At 39.2% G+C, this 23256-nt stretch overlaps 1 protein-coding gene across 4 annotated transcripts in view; it reads right to left on the bottom strand.

Annotated features, from left to right (window-relative positions):
• Window positions 1-9635: 9635 nt before the first annotated feature.
• LOC127476215 (collagen alpha-1(XV) chain-like) overlaps window positions 9636-23256 on the bottom strand; it is a 126009-nt gene continuing 112388 nt past the window's right edge. For all 4 annotated transcript variants that reach the window (XM_051798866.1, XM_051798867.1, XM_051798869.1 and 1 more), the window contains 10 exons: window positions 22995-23044; window positions 20679-20789; window positions 19799-19943; window positions 16246-16310; window positions 14875-15003; window positions 14641-14700; window positions 13262-13321; window positions 12165-12350; window positions 11045-11160; window positions 9636-10704 (listed from right to left, as the gene is read on the bottom strand). In XM_051798866.1, coding sequence (XP_051654826.1) covers window positions 10488-10704; window positions 11045-11160; window positions 12165-12350; window positions 13262-13321; window positions 14641-14700; window positions 14875-15003; window positions 16246-16310; window positions 19799-19943; window positions 20679-20789; window positions 22995-23044 — 1139 coding nt within the window. In that variant the 3' untranslated portion in view covers window positions 9636-10487. The remainder of the gene's footprint in view (window positions 10705-11044; window positions 11161-12164; window positions 12351-13261; window positions 13322-14640; window positions 14701-14874; window positions 15004-16245; window positions 16311-19798; window positions 19944-20678; window positions 20790-22994; window positions 23045-23256) is intronic.

The raw sequence follows: 23256 nt of genomic DNA, 5'->3' as shown, positions 1-23256 counted from the left end.
GAATTCTGTTTCTCTGTTACCACGATCATTTTCCATCACTCATATCCCTGGAGTGTAATTCCAAAAATTGACTTTTATCCAAGAAGTCCTAGTAGACTGGATACTAGATTGCTGAAGAAACTGTCTCTCTTGAGGCTGTAAGAATGTTAAACCAAGATTCTAGATAACTACATATCCTAGAACTTTTGTAATAGTAGTGGTGAAAATACTGTCATCACACCCACACGACCAAACTGCCTGTTGTTCATGGTGTTTAAAGGTGACCATTACCAAAAACGAGGAGAAATACATCACTTCCTAATTTAAAGACAGGATAAAATCAAGAAAAAAAAATAAGCATTTTAAATGAAGGTCAGGAATGTGTCCATCAGGGCACTGGACTATCCTGCCAACAAAATATTGGAAATTATGTTAGTTAGAATATATATTCATTTGATCTAATGAAGAAAAAAAGATGAGAAAAGAAAATCCCTCACTAGCAAGGAGATGATTTCATTTTAACTAACTGGTCATAGCACTAATTTTGCCAAAACTAATGATTGTATTACAGGACAGAAAATTAAGAGCCTAATAAATGTTCAAGATTCAGTAGGACAAAAGATTAGAATTAGAGTATCTCTGTGCATCATTCTGTTCCAGTTTAGTTTATGGAAAAGGTTACTCATTTTGTAGGTGCAGTTGAATTCATTAGAAGTACAGTCTATTATGCTCTTAGTTTTCAGAATAACAGATTTGCTTGGGAAGCTGAATGCTCTATCTTTTTCCAGGATACAGATTTTCTTAGAACTTTGCTAAAGGTCAAAGAATTGTGTAAGTATTATATTTTGAAGCCTGGCTGTGGCTCTTTTTTAAATACAGTTTCGGTTTCCACTTGAATCAACTCCCTAAAATGGCTTGGCCTACAAACCAGAATTAGTTTGTTCTCATGGCCTGGCTGAGAAGAGAGACTTCTTAGCATTTGTAAGATAACTGTTCTCTGAGCCTGAGAGGCTATGGGATTCTGCCCTCCCTTCTGCTGACACGTGCCCATATCTTATCCCATAGGAGCCAAAATAAAGAGCTAAACCAGAAAGGAACAAGTATCTTTTACTTGTAGGGTGTTTTTAATACGTTGTGCTTTCTGCGGGCACAAGAAAGAATGTGGGATGTGGAACACAGAGGTGTTTGGATATGGTTGAACTGACTTAGGCCTATGTTAACCCTCATGGTATTGCATGTTGATCTACTCCACACTCGAAAAATGGATCCACTTATGTGGAGCTTTTCTTCTGTGACTGAATCAGGGATAGAATTGCATTCCTCTGGGCACTGTTCTGTTGCCACAAACATGAGATCATCCTTTCTCTTGGGCCACACCACATCTTAGTCATTGAAGCCCTTGATGAGTAATTCTAGTTCTCTGGATTTTGCTTTCCTTGTGAGCAAAATGAGGAATAAATGTTGTGAAATGAATCCACCATAAACCTCTTGAACCTGAAATGCAGTGTGAATTTGAACACTGCCTGTCCTAGTTAGGACAGCTGAGATCAGTTCATCATGGTGGGTGTAACCCAAAACTGTATTCTATAGCCTTCCACGTCATTTCCCAGAAACTAGACTATTGTTGTCAATAGACTATTCGAACCCTCTGCCCATAGAGCCTGACTCCTCAGGCTATAAACTAGGTGTTAAGAGGCCTGTGAGATAGGAGGATGTTTCTGTCCTCACACCCTTTGTGAAACTCCCCGCCCTGAGGGGAGTACCAAGCATTCCTGCCTGAACTGGAGGATATATAATCTTGGAGTTTTGGAACATTTTTTAACCCACTCGTGGGATCCAGAGGAAGGCTGCATCTCATCACTCTCAACCAGACTTAGACCACCACTGGACTGCGATCACCAGTTCTGGCCAGACTGCAGCAGCTCTCCCACCAGCAGGTTCTTCCCCTCTCCCTTTACTTTGGACTCAAGCGGGGCCCAAGGAACACCACTTTGTTCACGCCCCAGGGTACTGGGTTATACACTTGAGTTTTTGTGGGTTGAGACCAATTGTTTGTTTGTATTATTGTACTTACTGTATTATTTTAATAAATTGTTATTCTGACTTATAATCTCTCCTTTGAGTTGAGTTCATTCCCCCTGCTGGTTAACTCTTAAACCAGCACACTGCCATCAAAAACTGTAAAGGCATGATTGAGTCTCAGAAGGTTCCTGTCCTGTTCTGTACTCTTCTAACTTTGTCCTGTAGTTACTTCTCTGTATGCTTCTGAGTTGGCTTGGATGGGAGAGTCATAGCTGTCACTAGACACTACTAATAATAATGAAAGACACTGACAAGTTCTCCCAGAAGTAGTGGAATAGATGGATTGTTACCACATTCATCTGTGGTATTTTACTTTGGGCTAAAAGAAATTTAGACCTCTCTTGCTTGTGAACTAGGACTGACTTTTGAGCAGGTCTAATTTTTGGTGAGAGAAAGTTGCTGCTCTGCTTCTTATCTTGACCTGCCTTTGATTGAAAGATGTTTCAGTAGTTTAGAAGTAACTTATTTTAAATTTAGGCAACTCAAGTCTTGTCACTGTAGTTTTTTACAGTTGATGTTTAAGTTCTCTGCACAATGTACAGAGATACTCACTTAAAAATTAACAGAAAGTCTTGTGAGCAGGGTTGTCTAAACTTCATAGAGTTAATAGATTTTATCTAGAATCAGACTTTTTCTCCAAAAGTATGCCTGGGAGCTGTTGCATTTTAACCTATTATTCTAGTGGAAAAGATAGGTTTAATGCCCAAGTGATTTGTGCTCACAGACCTTATTTGCAAGACTAAGGATATTTGGAGTGCTACTCTGAGTGCTTCCTACTGGAGCTATTTCAATGACTGTGGATTCTTATTCATGAGCTATGGAAAGAGATTCTTGTTCTTTCATAGTCCAAAGTGTTCAGGGCAGCACAGCTGCCTATGGATATTTACCAGTGGCTGAGGGGAAATTAGAGGATCATGAATTTTGGACATGGATACATAAATTCTTTTCATTACTGTGTTTGACATGTCAGATTTAACTGGGCTGCTCTTCACAATCATCTCCTCCAAGTTCATTGTCCCTTTTATAGCTCCAACCTGTAGACTAGCTTGTTTATTGCCTTTGGAGTTGCTTTTATAGAACCAAACCAGAGCCGATAATTTCCTGTTTCCTTCTAGTTTCTCATTCATAGAGTTCATCACAACTTCAGAACCTTATTATTCCTCCTCCCCAGTCCTTTTTACTTGTCTTACCCTTCTCCCTTTCCACCTTATGTCTTACTGAGTGTACCAGTACAAGAGGATGCAGCTGTGACTATTTTGGTCCCTCATCTAGGCTATTCATCAGTTCTCCTAACCTTTTCTCTTGGTGATGAGCAATTGGGTTTTGTAAGAAAGATACTGTAATTTAGTGACTTTCACAGAATGAGTAGTTTGTTATCTGTCATTGTGTGACACTCGACTGAGAACAGGACGTCGCTACTGTGTGTCTAAGGCTTGCTGTGTCCTCTGATATATCATCAATAGCTAGGTTGTGTACACTATGAGTTACATTCTACTAACTTACCTTGCTTCTCTCCCCCAACATTTTCTTCATAATAGGTGAAATAGGTCTTTCTTCAGGAGATAGTATTTTGAGAGGCCAAGACCACAAACCTATTCTGACTTTGGTGACAATTCTCTGTCCATCAACTAGACACTTTCCTGCCCTAACGGAAAAAAATTATGGCATATAATACCAACTTCTTGCCTTAAAATGGAGGCATAGGCATCTGAGCACACTGCTGTGCCTTCAGTTCCTTCGCCTGCAATTCGAGAAGATCTAACTTGAAGTTATCTTAGCTGTATTTTGAGCAGGTAGTTGTATTAGATGACCTTCTGAGACCATTTCCAATCTACATTATTCTACAATTCCAAGACAAATTACAGTAAAGCAAGGATAGAGATAGTGAATACACATTCAACTATCTCAATGAACTCTGCCTATTAGTTTTTACTTTTTAGTAACAAGTCTGTATGTCCATTTCTAATTCACGTGGATTAATGCACGGCATCAACTTTGGCTGGATCTGAAGCCTTTGCAAAAACAGCAGTTCTATATCTACTCTTTAGAATTTCTGCAAGTTTTAGTTGGATGAAAATGGTGATCAAGATGGGAATTCTTCAGTCTTAAGGATGAAAACACTTTTAAATAACCCTCCAAATGCTCAAGCTATGTCAGTGGTGTATGCTTTAATTACTCAGATCAGCTCTGCCATAGCAAATTTTAGTGTACTCTTCCAAACTGTTAAGCCAATTAGCCTTTATACAGTGGGTTTGGCTTTGAATATCCCAGCAAAGGAGGCAGACAGTCTCAGGATTTGTTTGAAAGACCTTGACTTGTCAAGATTGCTGTGTCTTCCTGGTATGGGCTACCTCTGAATCCTGGATGTTTGAGATCAAGAACAGAAAAAGTCTGAGTTAAATTTGTGATTTAAGAGCAGCTTTGCCATAATGATAGAGAAACTTTGCAGAGTAGTCATATGGGAAAAAGCTGCTGAGAGCCAGACATGTTCTTACTCTGTAGGCAGAACCAAAGTCAATGAAAGACAGTAATGAATACTTCTGAAACAACCTGTTCACAGATGTACACTAGGGACTTCCCAAGCCCTACAGACTTCTTTTGTGCAGCCTGGAGAAAAGGAGACTGAGAGGAGACCTCATTGCAGTCTTCAACATCCTTATGAGGGGAAGCTGAGGGACAGGAACTGATCTCTTTTCTCTGGTGACCAGTGACAGGATTTGAGGAAACGGCATGAAGCTGAGTCAGGGGAGGGTTAAGTTAGATATCAGGAAAAGGTTTTTCACCCAGAGGGTGCTTGAGGACTGGAACAGGCTCCCCAGGGAAGTGGTCACATCACCAAGCCTCATAGAGTTCAAGAACTATTTGGACAATACTCTCAGGCACATGGTGTGACTCTTGGGGATGGTTCTGTGCAGGGCTAAGGGTTGGACTTGATAATCCTGATGGGTCCCTTCCAACTCAGCATATTCTGTGACTCTATAACTGAAACCTTGAAGACTGCAAAGTTAAAATACATAACTGTAGAGCAAAGCTAAACACCAGTGAAATATTTTTTGGAGGTTAAAACCAACTAATCCTCCAAATACGTGGGGAGATAATGTTTTTCCAGTAGCAAGCCATTACTATGGCTGGGATCTTGGTGGATGTATCTCGAAAAAAAGAAGGTCAAACAAAATTCCTATGAGGTGGTATTGGTATTGCTCAGTGGAAAACACAGCTATTATGCTGTTAATCATGTGAACATATTCCAAGTGCAGTGTACAAAACCTACCCTTCCTGCAGAGGCACTGTCATCATAATCCTGGTCTGAATTTGAATTCGCTGGTGATTTTAGTTAATTCTTATATAAGGTTAAACAGGGCTGTCACTCCCTTTTCTGCAGAAGCGTCACTAGTACCCCTGAGACCAGTGAGGAAAGGTTATAATGCTACCTCTGATCAACACCAGGGTGTGATGCTGAACTGACTTCAGACGTATGTCGTGGCTTAACATAGGCTGGCAACTAAGCCCCCACACAGCTGCTGGATCACTTCCCTCGGGGTGGTATGGGGGAGAGTCATGAGCTGAGTTTAAAAGGTAAAGCAAAAGCCATGCATGCAAACAAAGCAAAACAAGGAATTAATTCACTGCTTCTCATTAGCAGGCATTGTTCAGCCATCTCCAGGACAGCAGGGTTCCATCATGCAGAACTGTGACTTGGGAAGACAAACACCATCCCTCCAAATATTCCCCCTTCCCCCCTTCTTCCCCCAGCTTTTTATGCTGAGCATGATACCATATAGTATGGGATATCCATTAGGTTAGTTGGGGTCAGCCATCCTAGCTGCTTCCACTCTCAACTGCTTGTGCACCCCCAGTCTCCTCGCTGGTGTGGCGGGGTCAGAGGCAGAAAAATCCTTGGTGTTGTGTAAGCACTGCTCAGCAATAATGAAAACATGCCTGTGTTAACAGCACTGTTTTCAGCACACAGCCAAAACACAGCCTCATACCTGCTACTGTGAAGAAAATTAACTCTACCCCAAGCAAACCAGCTCAATGTAGAAATTCCCACAGTCTGTATTGTCTGTAATTCTATTACCCTCTCTTGCCCACACAGGACGAGGAGATGTTCTGACTTTTTTTCCCTCTTCTGCAGACAAAGCCTAATACTGCTGGAGATGAACTGCTGGAGCTCTGGGTGCACCTCCACGTTAGATTGTATGTACATATGGCCATTAATTAGGAGTAGAATTAGTAGGCTTTGTTGGTTGTTTTTTGTTTGTTTGTTTGTTTTTTTATTACAGACACAATGGAAGAGAATCTGGTAAGTATAAAGTTTAGATTGACAGGTAACAGTGGAAGATGTACCAAGGTACAAACTAGGCCTTTTAAGATGCAGCAAATAACAGTCCTCTGACAGGTTAAAAAAGGGAGGCTAGGTTCAGGTTACAGTAGCAAAGTACTTAAGTAGATGCTAATCTAGAAATATTTTTATATCTGGACAGCTAGTGTTGATGCATTAAGGAGAGACAGCAGGGAGGAACAGTTAGAGTGCAGGCTCTGACTACATATTAAACCAACAAATAACAGCCAAACCCCAATGAGATGTTTTTTAAGATGCATGCATACCATTAACTCCAATACTTGAACACCAAAACGAAACGGCAATTCTAGCATCTAATTCCTTTAAAATCTAGAAGACAGGTTCTCTTCTCCAGGAGAGTACTGAGAATTGCAAGTAACACCTAAATTTCAGCACAAAAGAAGAGGAACTGTGGAATCTTCAAGGCAGGACATACTGCAACTCCTTCTTTCTTCTTTCACTGCACAGCTCTGAGGCAAGGCTAAGCAGCCTTTGGTCACACCAGGATGAGTTTTGTTAATTATCAGTCCTTTGAGATTTACATGCTGCACTGCAGAAACTCACAGGTTTGGCTTGCTTATAGCAGCAGTGAGAGGAGAAACCACTCATCTCGCTGTGGTACATCTGGGCAGAGCAGCACACTACTGATAAATGGTAACATGACATGTTTTGCCATCGCCCAGAGAAAAGATCCCTCAACTGAGAAGGGCAAAAGACCTGCTGATTACCTATTGCTAACGAAATCAGTGGGACAGAACAGGACTTTAAGGTATTCACAATTCAGTACAAATATGACCCTGTGGGGGAATATTTGCAATCATGAAGAAGAGAACTGTAGGAAAGTGACTCGAGGGGAAGCTAGGTTTTTGTTGAGCTCAGATTTGTAAACTGACTATCAGAAATTCCTCCATCCTAATATAACATTTACCTCCATGCACGAGGTCAAAATAGATAATGAGGCAGTCAAAGACTATCTCAGTCACGGGATATAAGGTGGCAAGGATGAAAAAAGGTATTTGGACAGAAGTGTGCCTGCATTTATATGTGCATGCATGCACATTGCTGCACTTTCACCCAATATGACCTCCCCCTTTTCCTAATCAGATTAAAACCTATATTCTCTCACACCAACTTTTAAACAATTCGGAAGGATGTGTTACAAATTCAGAATAAAAAAAAAATCCCAACCCTTGCAATTTCACATCAAAAAATTATTTTAAAAATCATTGAATGATACCACAAGGTCCATTGGATGTGTTCAGTCAATTCAGACAGATGTATTACTGATTGTGATGTACTGCTTTCAAAATACTAAAGAGTAACGACTTGTAAGTACACATTTGCCCTGCTGGCAGGAATTATATTCTGGCTGCATAAAGCAGTGATGATAACAGGTACGGTTTGTGTATTATTTTTTTTAAATCAGGGGCTATCTGCTGCAGTAATTGCACTTTTTTAAAAGAATGGTCCTTGAGGAGGTGAAACACACAATGAAAAAAATGTTTTCATTTGTTACCAAGGAGTCTTAATTCCTTTTGATTATTAAAGAGCAGGTAAATTAGAACAAAAAGTGTTGTGACTTAATGCATGTCTCTTGAAAATGACACAGTTCATGTCTCCTGTTTGGACCAAAGTTAGCTGTCAAATTTAATACAAGCCAGTAAACATTGCATTAAAAATAATGTTTCCGCTGAAAACTGTTGTTCGATTCTAACCAAGTCCTATTTTGAGTAGTATATTCAAAGTCAATTTTTAATTCATGTGCCAATTTACCTTCAAAACAAAAAATGCTTTTCACCTAGAAAAAGTCTGTAGTGAGTGATCAACTACGTATTCCTGCATTTTGCACCATCCCCAAAGTATCCATAATAAATAAATTAATGTTTCCAGGAAAAATTCAGTATTTCTTTTTCAAATGGTTATTAACTTTTTGTTTGCCTTCTCTTTCTTCAGTTAAAGGGTGTGCAATCAATTACTGTAGCCTGCAGATTAATGTTAGAGGTGGGAAGCAAACACTGAGAGTTCTCTAGCAACTTATTGATGGTACTTAACCATTTCAGTTCCCGGGTTAGCTCTGTAAAAGGACTGGCACAAATTGAACTCTGGACTCCTTTTGCTGGACCCAACTTGAACTCTAGTTCAGTATCTCCTAAAATCTGTGTGTTTTTATTAGTCTTCTCTCCTCCTCCTTCACGGAGCTCTTCTGTGTGATCCCATCACCCTGTCACCTCTTGTCACTGCAATTCTAGGCAAAGAGATAACCAGCTCCCTGAGGGCTGCTCTAGCTCAGGAGGGGAAAAGCAAGGAATGATGATGATGACTGGCTGCAAGCAGAAACACTGATGGCCATTAAAGGATTAAAAGTAGATGGTCCCTGCTTGAAGCAGGTAAAAGCACTTTATTTTCCCCCTTGAACTTTCTGTGACTCAGAGTCACAGAAATGACTGATGTACATATAACAACTCTTCCAACTCTGTGAACTGAAGGAATTTGGCATTGCACAAAAGTGCTCAGTGTTTTAGGGAAGTGAACAATAAATAAGTGCAATGAATTGTTGTCCATACATTTTAAATGTAATATAAATGGCTTTTGCCTTATTACCATGTTGTAATAATGGAGTAATTTACACTTTTTGCTTTTCCAGAAAAAAATGAACATATCTTTCAGCTGACACTGGGAAATAAGCTTTTATAATCAACTGGAAAAAAAAAAGCTGGATTTCACAATATTTGGTTTTATAATTATATATGAGTTTAGTATTGTAAGTGTGATTTGCTTTTGTCCGTTGAAGGTAGCTGTCTAGTTATTTAATACACTATTTGTCAGCAAATGAACATGTATTTCTGACATAGATTGTAGATTAAATCTTAAAAAAATGATAACATGGAGTTTGACCACCATAGTCACTTCTGATAAAATACAAGAAAATATGTTTTTTAAAGTATGCAGTAGACAAATATAAGAGCAAAAGATTTCAGATATTATGGTGAAACTGTTTGTGAAGAATCTTACCATTACTTGATCATTCCTATCATTGTTGCGGTTATTTTATATTAACAATTCTTTAATTATGTGAATGCCAGAAGGGTAAAATTCACAAAAAGGAAAATAATTTTACATACAATTTAGTGGGATAACAATGTGTAGAACCCACTTTAAAGAAACCATGACAGACATATTTCATTTGGAAGTCTGACACAAAAGGAAATGACTCCTCTAATACACAATGAAATAAATAAAGGTCAGATGGTTCATTTGTCTGCATTTACTTTGCACAGTTCTACCAGTAAAACAGGATTATTATTATTATTAACATTGCTTTCAGGTTTCCTGGTAACAGTAGCACCAAAATAAAGACCAGATTTTGTCTAGGTGAAATTCACTCCTCCTGCATAAAGCCCTATGCCTAAAATCTGCACAGAAAAAAGCTGAAATAAGATGTCGAAGCTGCTAAATTTCTGTGTAAGCACCTAGCTGCAATCTGTACAAGCTTATAGGAGTCAGGTACTCAACTTCCACTAAAACTAAGATGAGGTGAGCACCTTCGTTCTCAAAGCTTCTTTTGGAAAATGTGAGCCCTGTAAAGTGTAACAGCCTTCCAGTATTTGCTCAGGGACAGTATGTATATATGCATATATATGAACAGTGCCTTAGGTATTCAAAATCTATGCAAGTGAGAAGGAGAGCATGGAGCATGCAGCTTCTCAGCTCTGAAGCAGCAGCAGCCTTGCTGAGCCATACTGCTTATAAGACAGCTACTGGATCTTCCTCATAGACCACACTTGACTCATGCCCTGAAGTGACCTCCAGCTCAGCCAGAAAGACTTGGGGCTGTGAGTTAGCTGCTGGCAAACCTTGAACCGCATGGGGTTCAAGTGGAAGGAAGGGCTTTAAGCCAGCCATATGTGCACTGGATGTTTCACGTAACTGGAATGTGGTTTGTGTTGAGGTATGTTTTCCTTGGCTATTTTTTTTCCTGAAATGTGCAATTACAAAAAGTAAAATATTTACATCGCTACAAATGAAATTTCAGTGTCATCTTTTTCTGTCATTGAATGGAATATTCCTATGTGCAACAGGTGAATTATTTTCCTTGGGGATCAGACACAAAACTGTTTTCAATACAGAGAACAATAAACTGATTGTTACAGCTATACACTTTCTGATCAAGAAGTTTCCCTGTCTTCAGTGGTGACGCTTGTCCCATAGCTCCCATATCAGCTGTGTGCCAGGCTTCACAGTAGTTGCTAACCAGTCGAATCCCATTTGCGGTTGACCCATGCCATATTACTTTTTGAGGCCTGAAAGGTAACGTTAAGATGTTATTTCCTGGAAGAGACTCTTTTGCTTTATTCAACTGCATGCCTATATATGTGGTGACCTGTATTTCTGCATTCCTTCTCCTTGAAGCAAATAGTGGCTAGGTAAAGACAGAAAGGAGAGAAAGAAAGGACAACACAACTTAATATCCCATTCCTAGACTATCAGAAATGGAAAAGAAAAATGGCATAAGGAAAACAAGAAATTTATATCACATTTCTAATAGTCCAAGATATTGCCACTATTTCTATTACTATCTGGTAAAAGTAGAAAAAACCCTTATATGTAACATATAAAAGATAAAGGGTAATGTAAACTTACCAAGATGAATCAGTCATGATGTTCCTCCCGTCAAAGGAGTATATTGGAACATGAATGTTGAATTGTCCACCATTTCCATCAAATATAGATTCCCAGTTACTGAAAAGGGTTTCTCCCTGTTAAAATGTCAAAGCTACTTTTACAAACAAAACAAATCCCAAATCTGCGTCATACCTGACCTTTATAGACTTATCTACAAATCAAAAATATTATCTGCATTTAAGGACACCTATGATTCCAGCTTTCTCATCAGTTTCTGCTTGATGTTCCTGAAAAAACTTGTCTCATCTGTCTTCTCTGTGCAAACAGATGCTCTCCAATCCATGCCTTTGCCTCACAGTTGTGTCTGTTCTATTGTCACTCCAAAAATTCAGCTTGATCACCCACTGTCCTTTTGTTCTTAAGGCATTGCTTGAAAAATTGCTTATAAGTACTATATAGCTATATGGAGAAAATATAGAGATAACTTGGACTAGAATTTCTATTAAGGTCACAATTTTGTGAAAAGTGTTGCAAATGCTCAACACAAAAGCTTTGCACTGGGCTACTTCTCAAAATCCTTTTGAGTTTTTCCAGTCAAAGTTGAAACAATATTGTCTTCACAAATTTCTCTCAAGGCTCTGTATTTGTATGCACTTCAGAGCAGCATCCACTCAACACGTTCCAAGCATCATGTGTTATTCCTGTAGGTTTCTTTGGCCGCTTGTTCTGGGAGCCAGCCAATGCTACAGAGACATGGTTTGTTTTCCTCAGTTTTAGTGTGTGTCTGTTTATGTGAGACCACAAAATGACTCATGCTCTAGACTCTCCTCTCTGTTTCATTGGGCTAAATCCAACATCATTCCTAAGCATAGAATTTGCATTTTAGTTAGAAATGAGAAAAATAGGCATTTTATCCTACTATACTCCATGATCATACCAGAAGGTAAAACATAATAGCTCAGCAGTTTTCCATTTCATCACTGCTTTTTTGTTTCTTGAACCTGACTGTGAAATATGAAGCAAAGCTGCTTCTTTATAAAATTTTTGGGCTGAAACTTTGTGCTTTTGTCACTTTCCAAGATTTTTGGGGCACTTACAGCCTATTCTAATATAACAAATACTAAGCACTCATTTTTACCTTAAGATTGACTACTGGCAAATGGTATCGGTCTGTTTTTCTGACAACTGTGGCCAGATCTTGCAAATGTGACGAGAGGAAGGCTCTATAGGTAGATGTCAAACCTGCTAGTTGGGCCTGTTGAAAACACTGAAAATCCGCTCGCATGTCACCAGAAAATGGGAAGTTCAAAGCCACCAGATGCAACTAGAGGAAAAAAAGGAAAAGGTACCATTGTAAAAGAAAGTTCGTAACACTAGGAAGACATTTTGTAAACAAAATAGTGCCCCCTCTTCCTGCCAGCATAGAATGTGTAACTTCCATAATAGGTATGAAAGTTATTTGGTGCCATAACATTACATTTCTCAGAGCTGTCAGGCTCTTAGCAGAAATACCAATTTATCTTTCAATATTAAAGAAACCATGAAGGTTATATACTCCTAAAAATTAAAATTCTTTTAAAAGCAGCTAGTATTTTCAAGTAGAAGTCTTGGAGTTTTCACACAAACAAAATCCCAAATTCTACAAAGATGGAAAAAAGCTGTAAGTAGTGACCATATACCATTAAAAAATACAAGAAGTAACATGCTAAAGTATAACAGCACAGATGCAAGAACTAATCCACATTCTTGTTTTTTTTTAATTTTTGTTTTCAGTCTTTTTAAATATAACTCAGTTACTTTGCTTTCTTTGTCTAAATATTTTGAAGTCTTTTAAATGAAGGCTTAGGTTCTAAAATGCCTGTCTAAAACAAGCAGTACCACATAGATAGAAAATATTCTAATGAATATTTTTCTTATTTAATTGTTACACTACTGTTAACTTAAAAGTTACTCTGTGTTGTGGGTACAATCGCTAAGTGAAGAGGTATTCCTAACTCAGAGTCAGGATTCCTTTTTCTTTGAGATGGGAAAGGGGTTGGGATGATGAAAATAGATCCAGAGGAAACAATTTAAAATTGTGTCTGAGATGTCTAAACAAAATAAAGAAGCGTATTTGTAAATTTCTAAAGTAAAAGCTCTGAATTTGAAGAGTAAATATCACAACTCTCCCTCAAGATGCAATCTATCACGTTTCAAACCACAACTATGCAGTTGCAATACAGATTTCATACTTACTGCTGGTTTTCCATTGTTCATATTTGATACTGGTCTCAGTGCTGGAATGGACTGAAATCCCTGATATTTGAACACAAGCAAACAGATATGTTAAATATACTACTGAGATCAGAATTTTAGACACTCAATAACTTTTAAAATAAAGCAAACATTGAACACTGGAGAACCTAAAACTGTCCTGCCTTTGAAAAATAGCCCCAAACAAAGTAGCCAGAATACTTTATCTGCATATCATCAGCTTGGTGTGTCACATAAACATGTGTTTAAAAGCTGGCCTGGCCAGTGTAGCTTTGCTAGACCCGAATGTACCCATTCCACAGTGCTCTGCCAGAGCTGGTATTAGTGCTGGATCACACCTGGAATCCTGCATGGAAGAAGCCTGCTCTTGGCAGGAGTAGAAGAGCAGTTCAGTAAAATCAAAACTGAAAGGGTATGGAGGATGTGGGAAAAAAAATGCAGTGGGAGGGAATATCAGTTGTTTCAGGAACAGCAAAGTTTTCTTCTCCAGTTACAGTACGTATGAGTAACCAGTCACCGGCTGTACCACATGAGAAACTCGTGTGGTGTCAACTGGAGGCTGCAGACAATTTATTACAACTTCAGATCTAGACATTTTTCCCAGTATACTAAATGAATTTCTCCCTGACCTATTCTAACCTTTTTTATTTCCTTCTGGCCATCTTCCTTCTCACTGCTCCTTCCTAGCACTCTTTTGCCCTTTCATTATCTCAGCAGACCAATTAACCTGTCACCAACAATACTGTTCTCTATCCAATTTGCCACTTCTTGGTTTTCATCCTCCTGTAATTTTTTGGGACAGACAGCATGTTCACATGCGGGTTGGTACAATAACTTGCAGAATGGGGTCAAGTTCTAACTAACAACTGAGGCATTAGAATAGACCCTCTGAACACTGTGGGATAAGCTACATGAAGGTGTTGATTATCGTGCACTGAATACAGGACTATAATCTTTTAAAGAAAATCTGCTTTCAGAAACACTTGTTTGAGTTTCCTTGAAGGGGATCAGGGCTTCATATGACTGACTTCAGTGTTATGAAACCAAAATCTGTGGGTTTGAGTTTTTTGTTTTGTTTTTGTTTGTTTGATTGTTTTTGGTTTTGGTTGTTTTGTTTTGGGTTTTTTTGGCAGCCTACTTTATTCTGCTTTGCCTCTGTAGTCTTGGAATCTCAGAAGATACTGGAAAGAGATGGCTGTCCAATGCAAACCAATTTGCAAGCTTATGTAGAGGTGGGATGTTTATTTTGAACTAAAAAATCTCAGTGGAAAATCATGTTGTGTAGTGATCTGCATGCAACTACTGCCAAGTGTATCACACATCTAGATTCAGTTTTTCATGGTTCAATATTTTGTACTTACATGGCTTGATATGGCTGGAGGAGGAAGGCTGTCAGCAGGGATAGGAATTAGCTCACCAAGCTGAAAGAACCAAAAAAGAAGAGTAAAACAAAAGCATGTCACCAGGAGCTTAGAAATTAAAAAAAAAAAAAAGGAATCTTTGTACCCATACTACTCCACCTGTGTAAAAATATCTCCCACAACTCCATTGTGCGTAAGGGAATTGGAAAAGATTAAGACGCAGTACAATAGTACCTGCAATTTTCTCCATCCATTTCGAACACGGATGAAAACCTCACTGGTTTCCCTCAGATAGATTAGTGTACCTTCTGCTACAAAATGGACTTTTTCCAACATACCCTCAATGTTTTGGAATGTTGTAACCTGTCAAATAGGAAAACATACTTCATCAGACACAGAGAACATTTGGCAAGTTAAATTGTTAAATTGAAGTCTCATTTGAACACATAAATATCAAGGCTTCTTCTGAAGGAAATGCTCATAAAGTCAGTTTTACATAATTTAATCCATAAAGCTTCAGTAACATAAATATCTTGTTACTTTGGCGTACCAGCATCATCATTCTGCGGACTGTACTAGAACTACAGCAGAAGTTAATTTTGTACAGAGTGAAGGTCATTGCACTGCTGCAGTTTAGCATCCTAGATCAAAATGCAGAGTTCAGAAAAGAATTCCAGGTAGTTTATCAAGTTTCTGGAGAGTGTAATTTCTTGATACTTGAGTATAATTTCTTTCTCATTTCTTCAGTGTCAGAATGCATATTAATGCTTTATGAATAATGCAGGCCTTACTATAGGTTTGCATATTGTTTTTTAATCATAATTTTGACCTAAGTGGGCTTGGACCTCCTATCTGAGACAGTAGCCTGTAACTACAGTCCTCTACCTTGGGGCACTAGTCTTGGAATATCTGTTTCTCCCCCGACAATTGCAGTGAATGCCCTCTGCTAGCTTGAAGAGATTTTTGGCTTTTTTTTCTTTTTCTTTTTTTTTTTTTTCCCCCCAGGAACTATGAAATCTTAATTTAGAAATGACCAAGACTTCTGTCTTAGATGGTTTTTCTACTTCATGGATACCTGGGATCCGATTCTGATTTGATTAATGATGTAACAAAAGAAAACAAATTTATATGTATATTCTGGCACAATGATTTTTAGATTTGCAAGGGAAATCTACAATTTTCATCTTAGAATCAAATGACCTATATTACTGGGTTTCAATCTAGTAATGCAAAGTGGTTTTTTCATAGAAACTGGGCATTCAGTAGTTATTCTAGTATCTCAACACTGTATCATCTCACGTAGTATCTCAGTTTGATTTGAACATTGTTTTGAACATGGAATATATAACATTCCACAACTTTAGCATGCCACCAATCTTTGCATTTATTTGAATAGGTTGTTATAACAAGGCAAGGGACGGATTTCTCCTCTCATCCCTTTTCTCAGCTATATGGATTCCCTGCTAAAAATTACATGGTTCATAAAACAATCTAGTAAACAAAAACACAGGATGGAACTTTCACTCTTCTTTCAGTGCTACTGGTGATCACCGAAAGATTTGATGAAAGCTTTCAATATAGCAACTTCTTTATTTTGTTTCTTACCAGATTCCTGGTGGCAGGTGACCCTGGCTCTCCAGGAGGACCTGGTGGCCCAGGCATTGCAGCTGCTAAAATAAAACAAGCACAGAATACATGTTGAAGGACATGTTTTGTGAGAGAGAATGTGAGTGACATAAAGAAAGGACTTAGTGGTGACGTCTAGGAGCAGTAGAGGTTTTAAATAGCCATAGTCAAGTCCTGAATAGCTGTGTTCAAGTCAACTACAGAAAATGCCTTCTAAGGATTTTTTTAAAGGCAAGGATAAAACAATCTTTTCTCTGTTATTTGGGAGGTTAAGGCCAAATTTTTGATTGCAATTTGTCATAGAAACTTTGCAAATGAAGAGCCAGACCCACTTAAATTGACCAGAATGCTGTTCCGCAAGCTGCTGCTGATGTGCATATGGAAGAGGAAGAACTTTTAGTTCCTGCCCATATAAACTTGGAAGGCATCGTTATATCTTTTGCTATAAAAGTAAATAAAAAAATACTTTTCCTTAGATAAAAAAATCACTTGTAAGCTCAGCTTATGTTTCAAAGCAATAAAGAATTATTCAGGGGTATGAACTTGAACTTCTAAGACTGCAGTCCATCTAATAACTAGTACCTGTCTTTACTCCAAAACTGAATTTCTTCACCTTGAGCTGAGAAGTCCCTGTTTTTTGGAGTAAAAACTTCTTTCTTTTAAGGTAGGAAAGACTGAAAGATATGCAAGAGTGAAAGCAAGCATCTTGTGCAAATGCATGGCATGATATCAGAACTTGGAAGCTGTTTGGAAGAAAGAGCTTCTACACACTGACCTTGCTTGTTTGTTTTTGTGAATCCCAGAGGAGACTCGAAATCACCTTTTACAAACTGAAGAATCTATGCTCTGAGGCATTTACCAAGATACTGCAGAGCAGGTCCTTCAAGCCAAGAGCAGGGGAAAGGGGTTCAGTTCTTAGTAGTGTTCAGAGCTATTCACCTGCAGATAAGCTACTCCTCCTTCCCCATATTAAAATATGGGAACCCCATACTACAGTATGTGAACCCCCTATTACAGATAGTAAGAGCTTTAACAGAGATAACTGAACCTTGAAGACAGAAAATAAATAAACATTTGTGTTAACGTTTAGTAAAACGAATATTCATCAGTGTGCTACCTAAAGAAGCTTTTAACAAAGCAAAGAGGAAAATGTGTAGGAAGATGATGAAGACTAATGGCAGAGAGGATAAGTGAAAGTATAGAGATGGGATACTAATAATAATTTGTTTTGTCTGACTGGGTCTCATAGCAAATATTCAAAAGTGCTTAATATAAATTACACAGCAGAAGGCCTGAAGGCCTTTATTGACTTCATGGATGCTGTGGACCTGTCCATATCATGATGATCGTGATTCAGATAAAGCCTATGTTCCAAGGTTGGACATATTAAGGATTTTTTTTTCTTTCTCAAATATTATTCTGAGGATGAATAATTCTGACAGACACTAAATTACTAATATTTACTGGATGACAGGTTGGAAGTCTCCAGTATACCTGCTGCATAAACCAGGCTGACCAGGTTCACAAAATACTTGGAGAGAACAAACTGGAGACAGAGATATCTTCTCCCCAAACTAGCGTACTCATAGGTCTTGTGGGAAAACAAGCTGATCATTAGTTCTCAGGAATGCAGAGAAGTATTCATAGGACCTTACCAAACTTTAAGAAGAACAGATCTGTGTTACAGCCTCTCAATTTACTTAAAAATTCCCTTCCTATTAGTATAACATTTTCAGCTGAGATTAAGGAATGCTCTGCTCTGGTTTTACCTGGCTAGATTCCCATGCTGGGCACAGTTCCTAGAGGGAGGAATCAGTCATTCACTCAGGCAGACCTATCAAGTAACGTCAGAGGAGTCCAGGACCCCATCCACCAGAACCTAATCTAAGGGACATTAATAGTATGAGGCTTGTCACTAGCAAACTTGTGACCCAAAAGGAGTCAAAAGCACAAATGTCTTGAACTGTGACACTTGGTTTATAGCCACATACTCCCTTTAATACCACCTTGTTTGCAAAGTTCTTCTCCTGATATGACTATTTACGGCACATTTTGCTCCTTTTCTAATCCATTAAGTTGACAACCATTAAAGGTAGAGCAACCAACCTTCCCAAAGTTTCGTTTCTATTCAGCATTTGTGTAGGAACTACTTTTTAGTAGCAGTTCTCCAGCAGTCTCATTCTAGACTACTGTGGGTACTGTTTTTTAACAGACAATTAGAGAATTATTTGGGTTGGAAAAGACCCTTAAGATCATCAGTTCCAACCATTAATCCAGCATTGCCAAGTTCACCACTAAACCACGTCCCCAGGTACCATGGTTACACTCGAGGGAAGCATGTTACAGTGCTTTAGATGAAAAAATTTTTCATAATATCAAATCTAAACCTCCCCTCCTGCAACTCGAGGCCATTTCCACTTGTCCTGTTATTTGTTACTTGGAATATGCGACCAACTCCCACCTGGCTACAACCTTCTTTGAGGTAGTTGTAGAGAGGGAAAAGGTCTCCCCTGAACCTCTTCTTCTCTAGGTTAAACACCCCCAGCTCGCTTAGCTGCTCCTCATCAGACTCGTGTTCCAGACCTTCACCAGCTCACTGTCCTTCTCTGGACTTGCTCCAGCACCTCAGTGTCCTTCTGGAATTGAGGGGCTCAAAGCTGAACACAGTATTTGAGGTGTGGCCTCACCAGTGCCAAATACAGGGTGACAATCACTGCCCTGGTCCTGCTGGCCACACTATTTCTGGTACAGGTCAGGATGCCATTGGCCAATGGCAACCTGGGCACACTGCTGGCTCACGTTCAGCAGTTGTCAACCAACACCCCCAAGTTCTTTTCCACTGTTCAGCTTTCCAGCCACTCTGTCCCAAGCCTGTAGGGCTGCATGGGACTGTTGTGATCCAAATGCAGGATCTGGCACTTGGCCCTGTTGAACCTCATACCACTAGCCTTGGCCCATTGATCCAGTCTGTCCCTCTGTAGAGCCTTTCAGCAGATCAACTTTCCTGCCCAACTTGGAAGCAAGCTGACTGACGGTGCACTTGATCCCCTTGCCCAGATCATTGATAAAGATATTAGACAGATCTGGACCCAATATTGAGCCCTGGGGAAAACCACTTGTGACAGCCACCAGCTTCATTCAAGTCCATTCAGCACAAGAAGAGTGGTTTGGCCCAGATTTAGGCAACTGCTCAATTTGATGGATTTTGCAAAGCTCTCAAGGCAACCTGTCTCTATTATGCAGATTTCCTCCCAGCCACAAACACAGCTACAGTAAAATCTTTCATGTAACAGCACTCCCCATGGCACTAGCTAGTGAAAACTGTTTGCAGAGAAATTGTCCCTTTCGTTGTCTCAGTTCCAACTCACCCCCCAGGAGAAATCAGTGTAGGGCGGGAGGAGAGTGGGAAACAACCTGATTCAGGTATGCAGAGAGAGTGGGCAGGTGGGATATCCTGCCAGGTGTGAAGGAATTGGTCACAGGGGGGTCTGGGCACATGGCTATACACGTGCTTATACAGTGAAAAGCTCACCTGAACCATATATTGCAGGGGGTCCTGGTGGGCCAGGTGGGCCAGGTGGGCCAGGAGGTCCAATTTTTCCATAACCTGGTAAGCCAGGTAAGCCAGGTAACCCTGGAGGTCCTCTGGGTCCAACAACTGAGTCTCCTTTTGGTCCCTGTAGGCGATGAAAAGTATTTCCTTGAATGTATTGGTTTCACTACTGCAGGGCCATGATCTCTGGTGGCAACATTTTCTGAATGCCTGCCAGTACACTGCCATTTAGACATGAGTTTGTGTGTAATTTTCTTCAAGGAGGCATGGATATAATGGAAAAAGAAAATTTTAACCAGGGAGATGGTTCTCAGCAATGTGGACTAGCTCCAGCGGGGTTTTTGAAGGTGGTCTTGCTAATTTAACACAACAAGACCACCTTCAAAAAGTGGCTGAATTTCACAGGAATGATCCAGGTTGGTACACACTGGACTTTTCATTCATATTTTTGGATTACTAGGAAAATAAGATTAATTATTTAGGTGGCCAATAATTTTCAAGTCAGCCTCTGACTAATTTTATATGGCCTATTTTGGCATTTATGGTAATATAACTAGTAGCATCAAAAATTATATATGCTTCTTTGATTTGTAATGCTGTTATAGCATGATCTACATACTGAGGTAGTTATATTAGACAGACGAGCACAGCGTTACATCAATATTTCATAGCAAATTAATTCTGTGCACAACAGTGAAGTGTGTATGCTTACACTTAATGCAACATTCTCCTAATGCTTAGCATATGAGTTTTTCTATAGTTCTTAGTATCATCCTGATGTTTGTCTCTTCTTAGTGCTTTCTAAATTAAAACAATGGGTACTCACAAATATTCCTATTCTACAATTCGTGTGACTTACAACTAATCCTGGTCTTCCAGGTGGTCCAGGAGGTCCTGTCAAAAAACCCCCTCCATTTGGTTCTCCTTTTTCTCCTTTTACACCAGTGACTCCATTGTCTCCTTTTTCACCCTTTAAAGATAAAATATTTTAAAACATTGAGCTGAGATCAGAACTCAATGCACTGATCTTTTCATCATGGCTGGGCTTCGCGAACGAAGATTTGGGAAGGCTCTATCCACATTTGCTACAGGCACGCTGCTGGCTTATGAGGCCAATACGTGACAGACATATCCGATTGCAAAAGGCACAGCAGAAAGACTCCTTAAATGGTGTATTCTGCAATACACGGTTCTTTCTGCGTTGCCTTTTCTCCTCAAGAGTGATCCTGCGTGTGTTCTCGAAGGAGACAGCTGCGTTATAGATGGTGTGTCTCCAGGCCTCCCGATTTGAGGCCAGAGTAGACCAGTTATGGTGATCAATATGGCCAAGGCTGAGATGCTGTTTCAGGGAGTCCTTGTATCTTTTCTTCGGGGCTCCTCTCATGCGGCAGCCAGTGGCAAGTTCACCGTAAAGCAAGATCTTAGGGAGGCGGTGGTCCTTCATCCTGGAGACGTGCCCTGCCCATCGCAGCTGTGTTCTCAGTAACAACTGATCTTTTAAAGTTACATGAAATCTCCGAGCTTAATAAAGAAAAGCATCCGCATGAAATCTTTTTAACATCCTTCTTCTGTGATATGGGATGAAAAGGAATGCTTTCTCTATCGAGGCTGAAAGGCTCTCAGGGCTAGGAGAGGTGGGGTTAGGTGGAGGCAGAGAAAATGCCTCTGTTGCTGTTTCCTCATATTTTTCCCGGCAAAAACTTGTTCTGTGCTGTAGCTGAAGGCAAAGAGGAAGTCGAAGGAAGCATAAAAGCCTGGCTTTCTGCTTTTCTCCACCATGAAGGAAAAAGCAAAGCAAGATTGACATGGAAAAGAGGTATTTGAATGTATGTGGTAAAGTGAAGATTACAGTGCATATGATGAGAGAGGTGGGTGGAGATGTGTACCAGGAAAACAAAACAGACACCACATAAAATTGCAGACACATTGAACTGTATGTCTTCTGTCCTCCATCGCTGATTATCAGTTCGTTTGGGAAACAATGGGTGAGAAGAAGCATTTAAGTACTAAACCATTATCTCTTTGTGCAAAATTAACCACAGCAGTCGTACATTCCTTCCTCCCCTTCGTTTATCTGATGGTTTATTTCCTTCATTTTTTTTTGCCTACTTTGTTTCACGTCTCTGAGATATAAACCTTTGAATAGAAGAGGCAAACGACAAAGCAAGAATGGCAGGTATCTGTAGACAGCCAGAGGAGATGGATGTGTGCAGCTCCTTCTCCAACTTTTAGTCCTTTTAGTATCCCAGTAAACAGGACTAAAGCTTTCTGTACGGCAGGCCATTTTGGAAAATGAAAAATGAGTTCTTTGCAACTAATGCTGTAAAGCTACAGACATTACACTATAAGGTCAAAGAAGCCATACCCGCTTTGCCATGCATACATGGGGAACTTTATATCATAGGAATCTTAGGTGCACTCCACCAAGCAGAAACAAAATCCAGAAACCAGACAGCACTTAAGAGTCCTTCAAGGAGACTGTCAGCACACCACTTTTGGAGGCATCATTTAGTGATAACTTGATTCAATTTTTTTCAAATCTTCTACTGATAAAGACCCTTGTTCACTTAAAAACATTTAAAATAGTATCATATTGTTATTCATTTTTTAAGCCACTTGAAGCAATCAGGAGAATAATAGAACAGAGAGAGACCAGATACATCTTTGTTGTAAAAGCTTCCAGGAAAAGTAGTTTCCATAATTTGATTTTATTCAGTGTGCTTAAAAGATAAATAGCATGACATGGAAGTGATTTCCACGCTCCCCAGCCCCCCTGCCCAATGTTCTAGGAGCCCATTAGGTAATGGATGTCTCTTACCTGAGCTGGCATGGAAACAAAAGCATTCATTTAAGGCAGATATGTTAGGTAACAGTGAATTATGACTCACTTTAATACCACTGGGAAGGTAAAAAGCCTCAGTAAAAAAGTTTATTTCAGTAATAAAGTTTTTTTCAAAAGTAATCTTTATATACTACTGACAATGGACATCTCTATGCTTGAATTAAACCTGCCTATGCAGCTGGAGTTTAAGAAATTAATATAATTTGTAACTGTTGCTGTTCTTATCTGTTTTTTTGCATTTCACTATGTTACACTGTTTTATGCTTAATTTATAGTAAAGTACACGTTTTAAAAAAACTTAATAGACCTCAAACACAAATGGGATATAATTACCTTTATGCTATTAATAAAGTGGCTGAAATATGATGGAGGCAGAGGTGGACCTGAAAAATGAAGAAAATATGATAATTAACTGTAATTTTCTTTTTAAAAGCATTGCTTAGGGTATTATTGGTTTAGGAGTTTAAAGGAAAACTATTTACACTAATAGCATTAACCTTTAAATCAAACAGATATTTTTAGTTTGGTTTCCTAACAAAGCAAGACTTACATGCCCTATGTCACTCCTCTACCTTAATAACTTCTGAATCTGACT

The sequence above is a fragment of the Manacus candei genome, unplaced genomic scaffold, assembly GCF_025592945.1.
Source record: "Manacus candei isolate 608988 ecotype Guabito, Panama unplaced genomic scaffold, ASM2559294v1 h1tg000049l, whole genome shotgun sequence".
NCBI classification, from domain to species: Eukaryota; Metazoa; Chordata; class Aves; order Passeriformes; family Pipridae; genus Manacus; species Manacus candei.
Note: the sequence above shows the minus strand (reverse complement) of the source record. Positions and strands in the feature narration are given on the sequence as shown.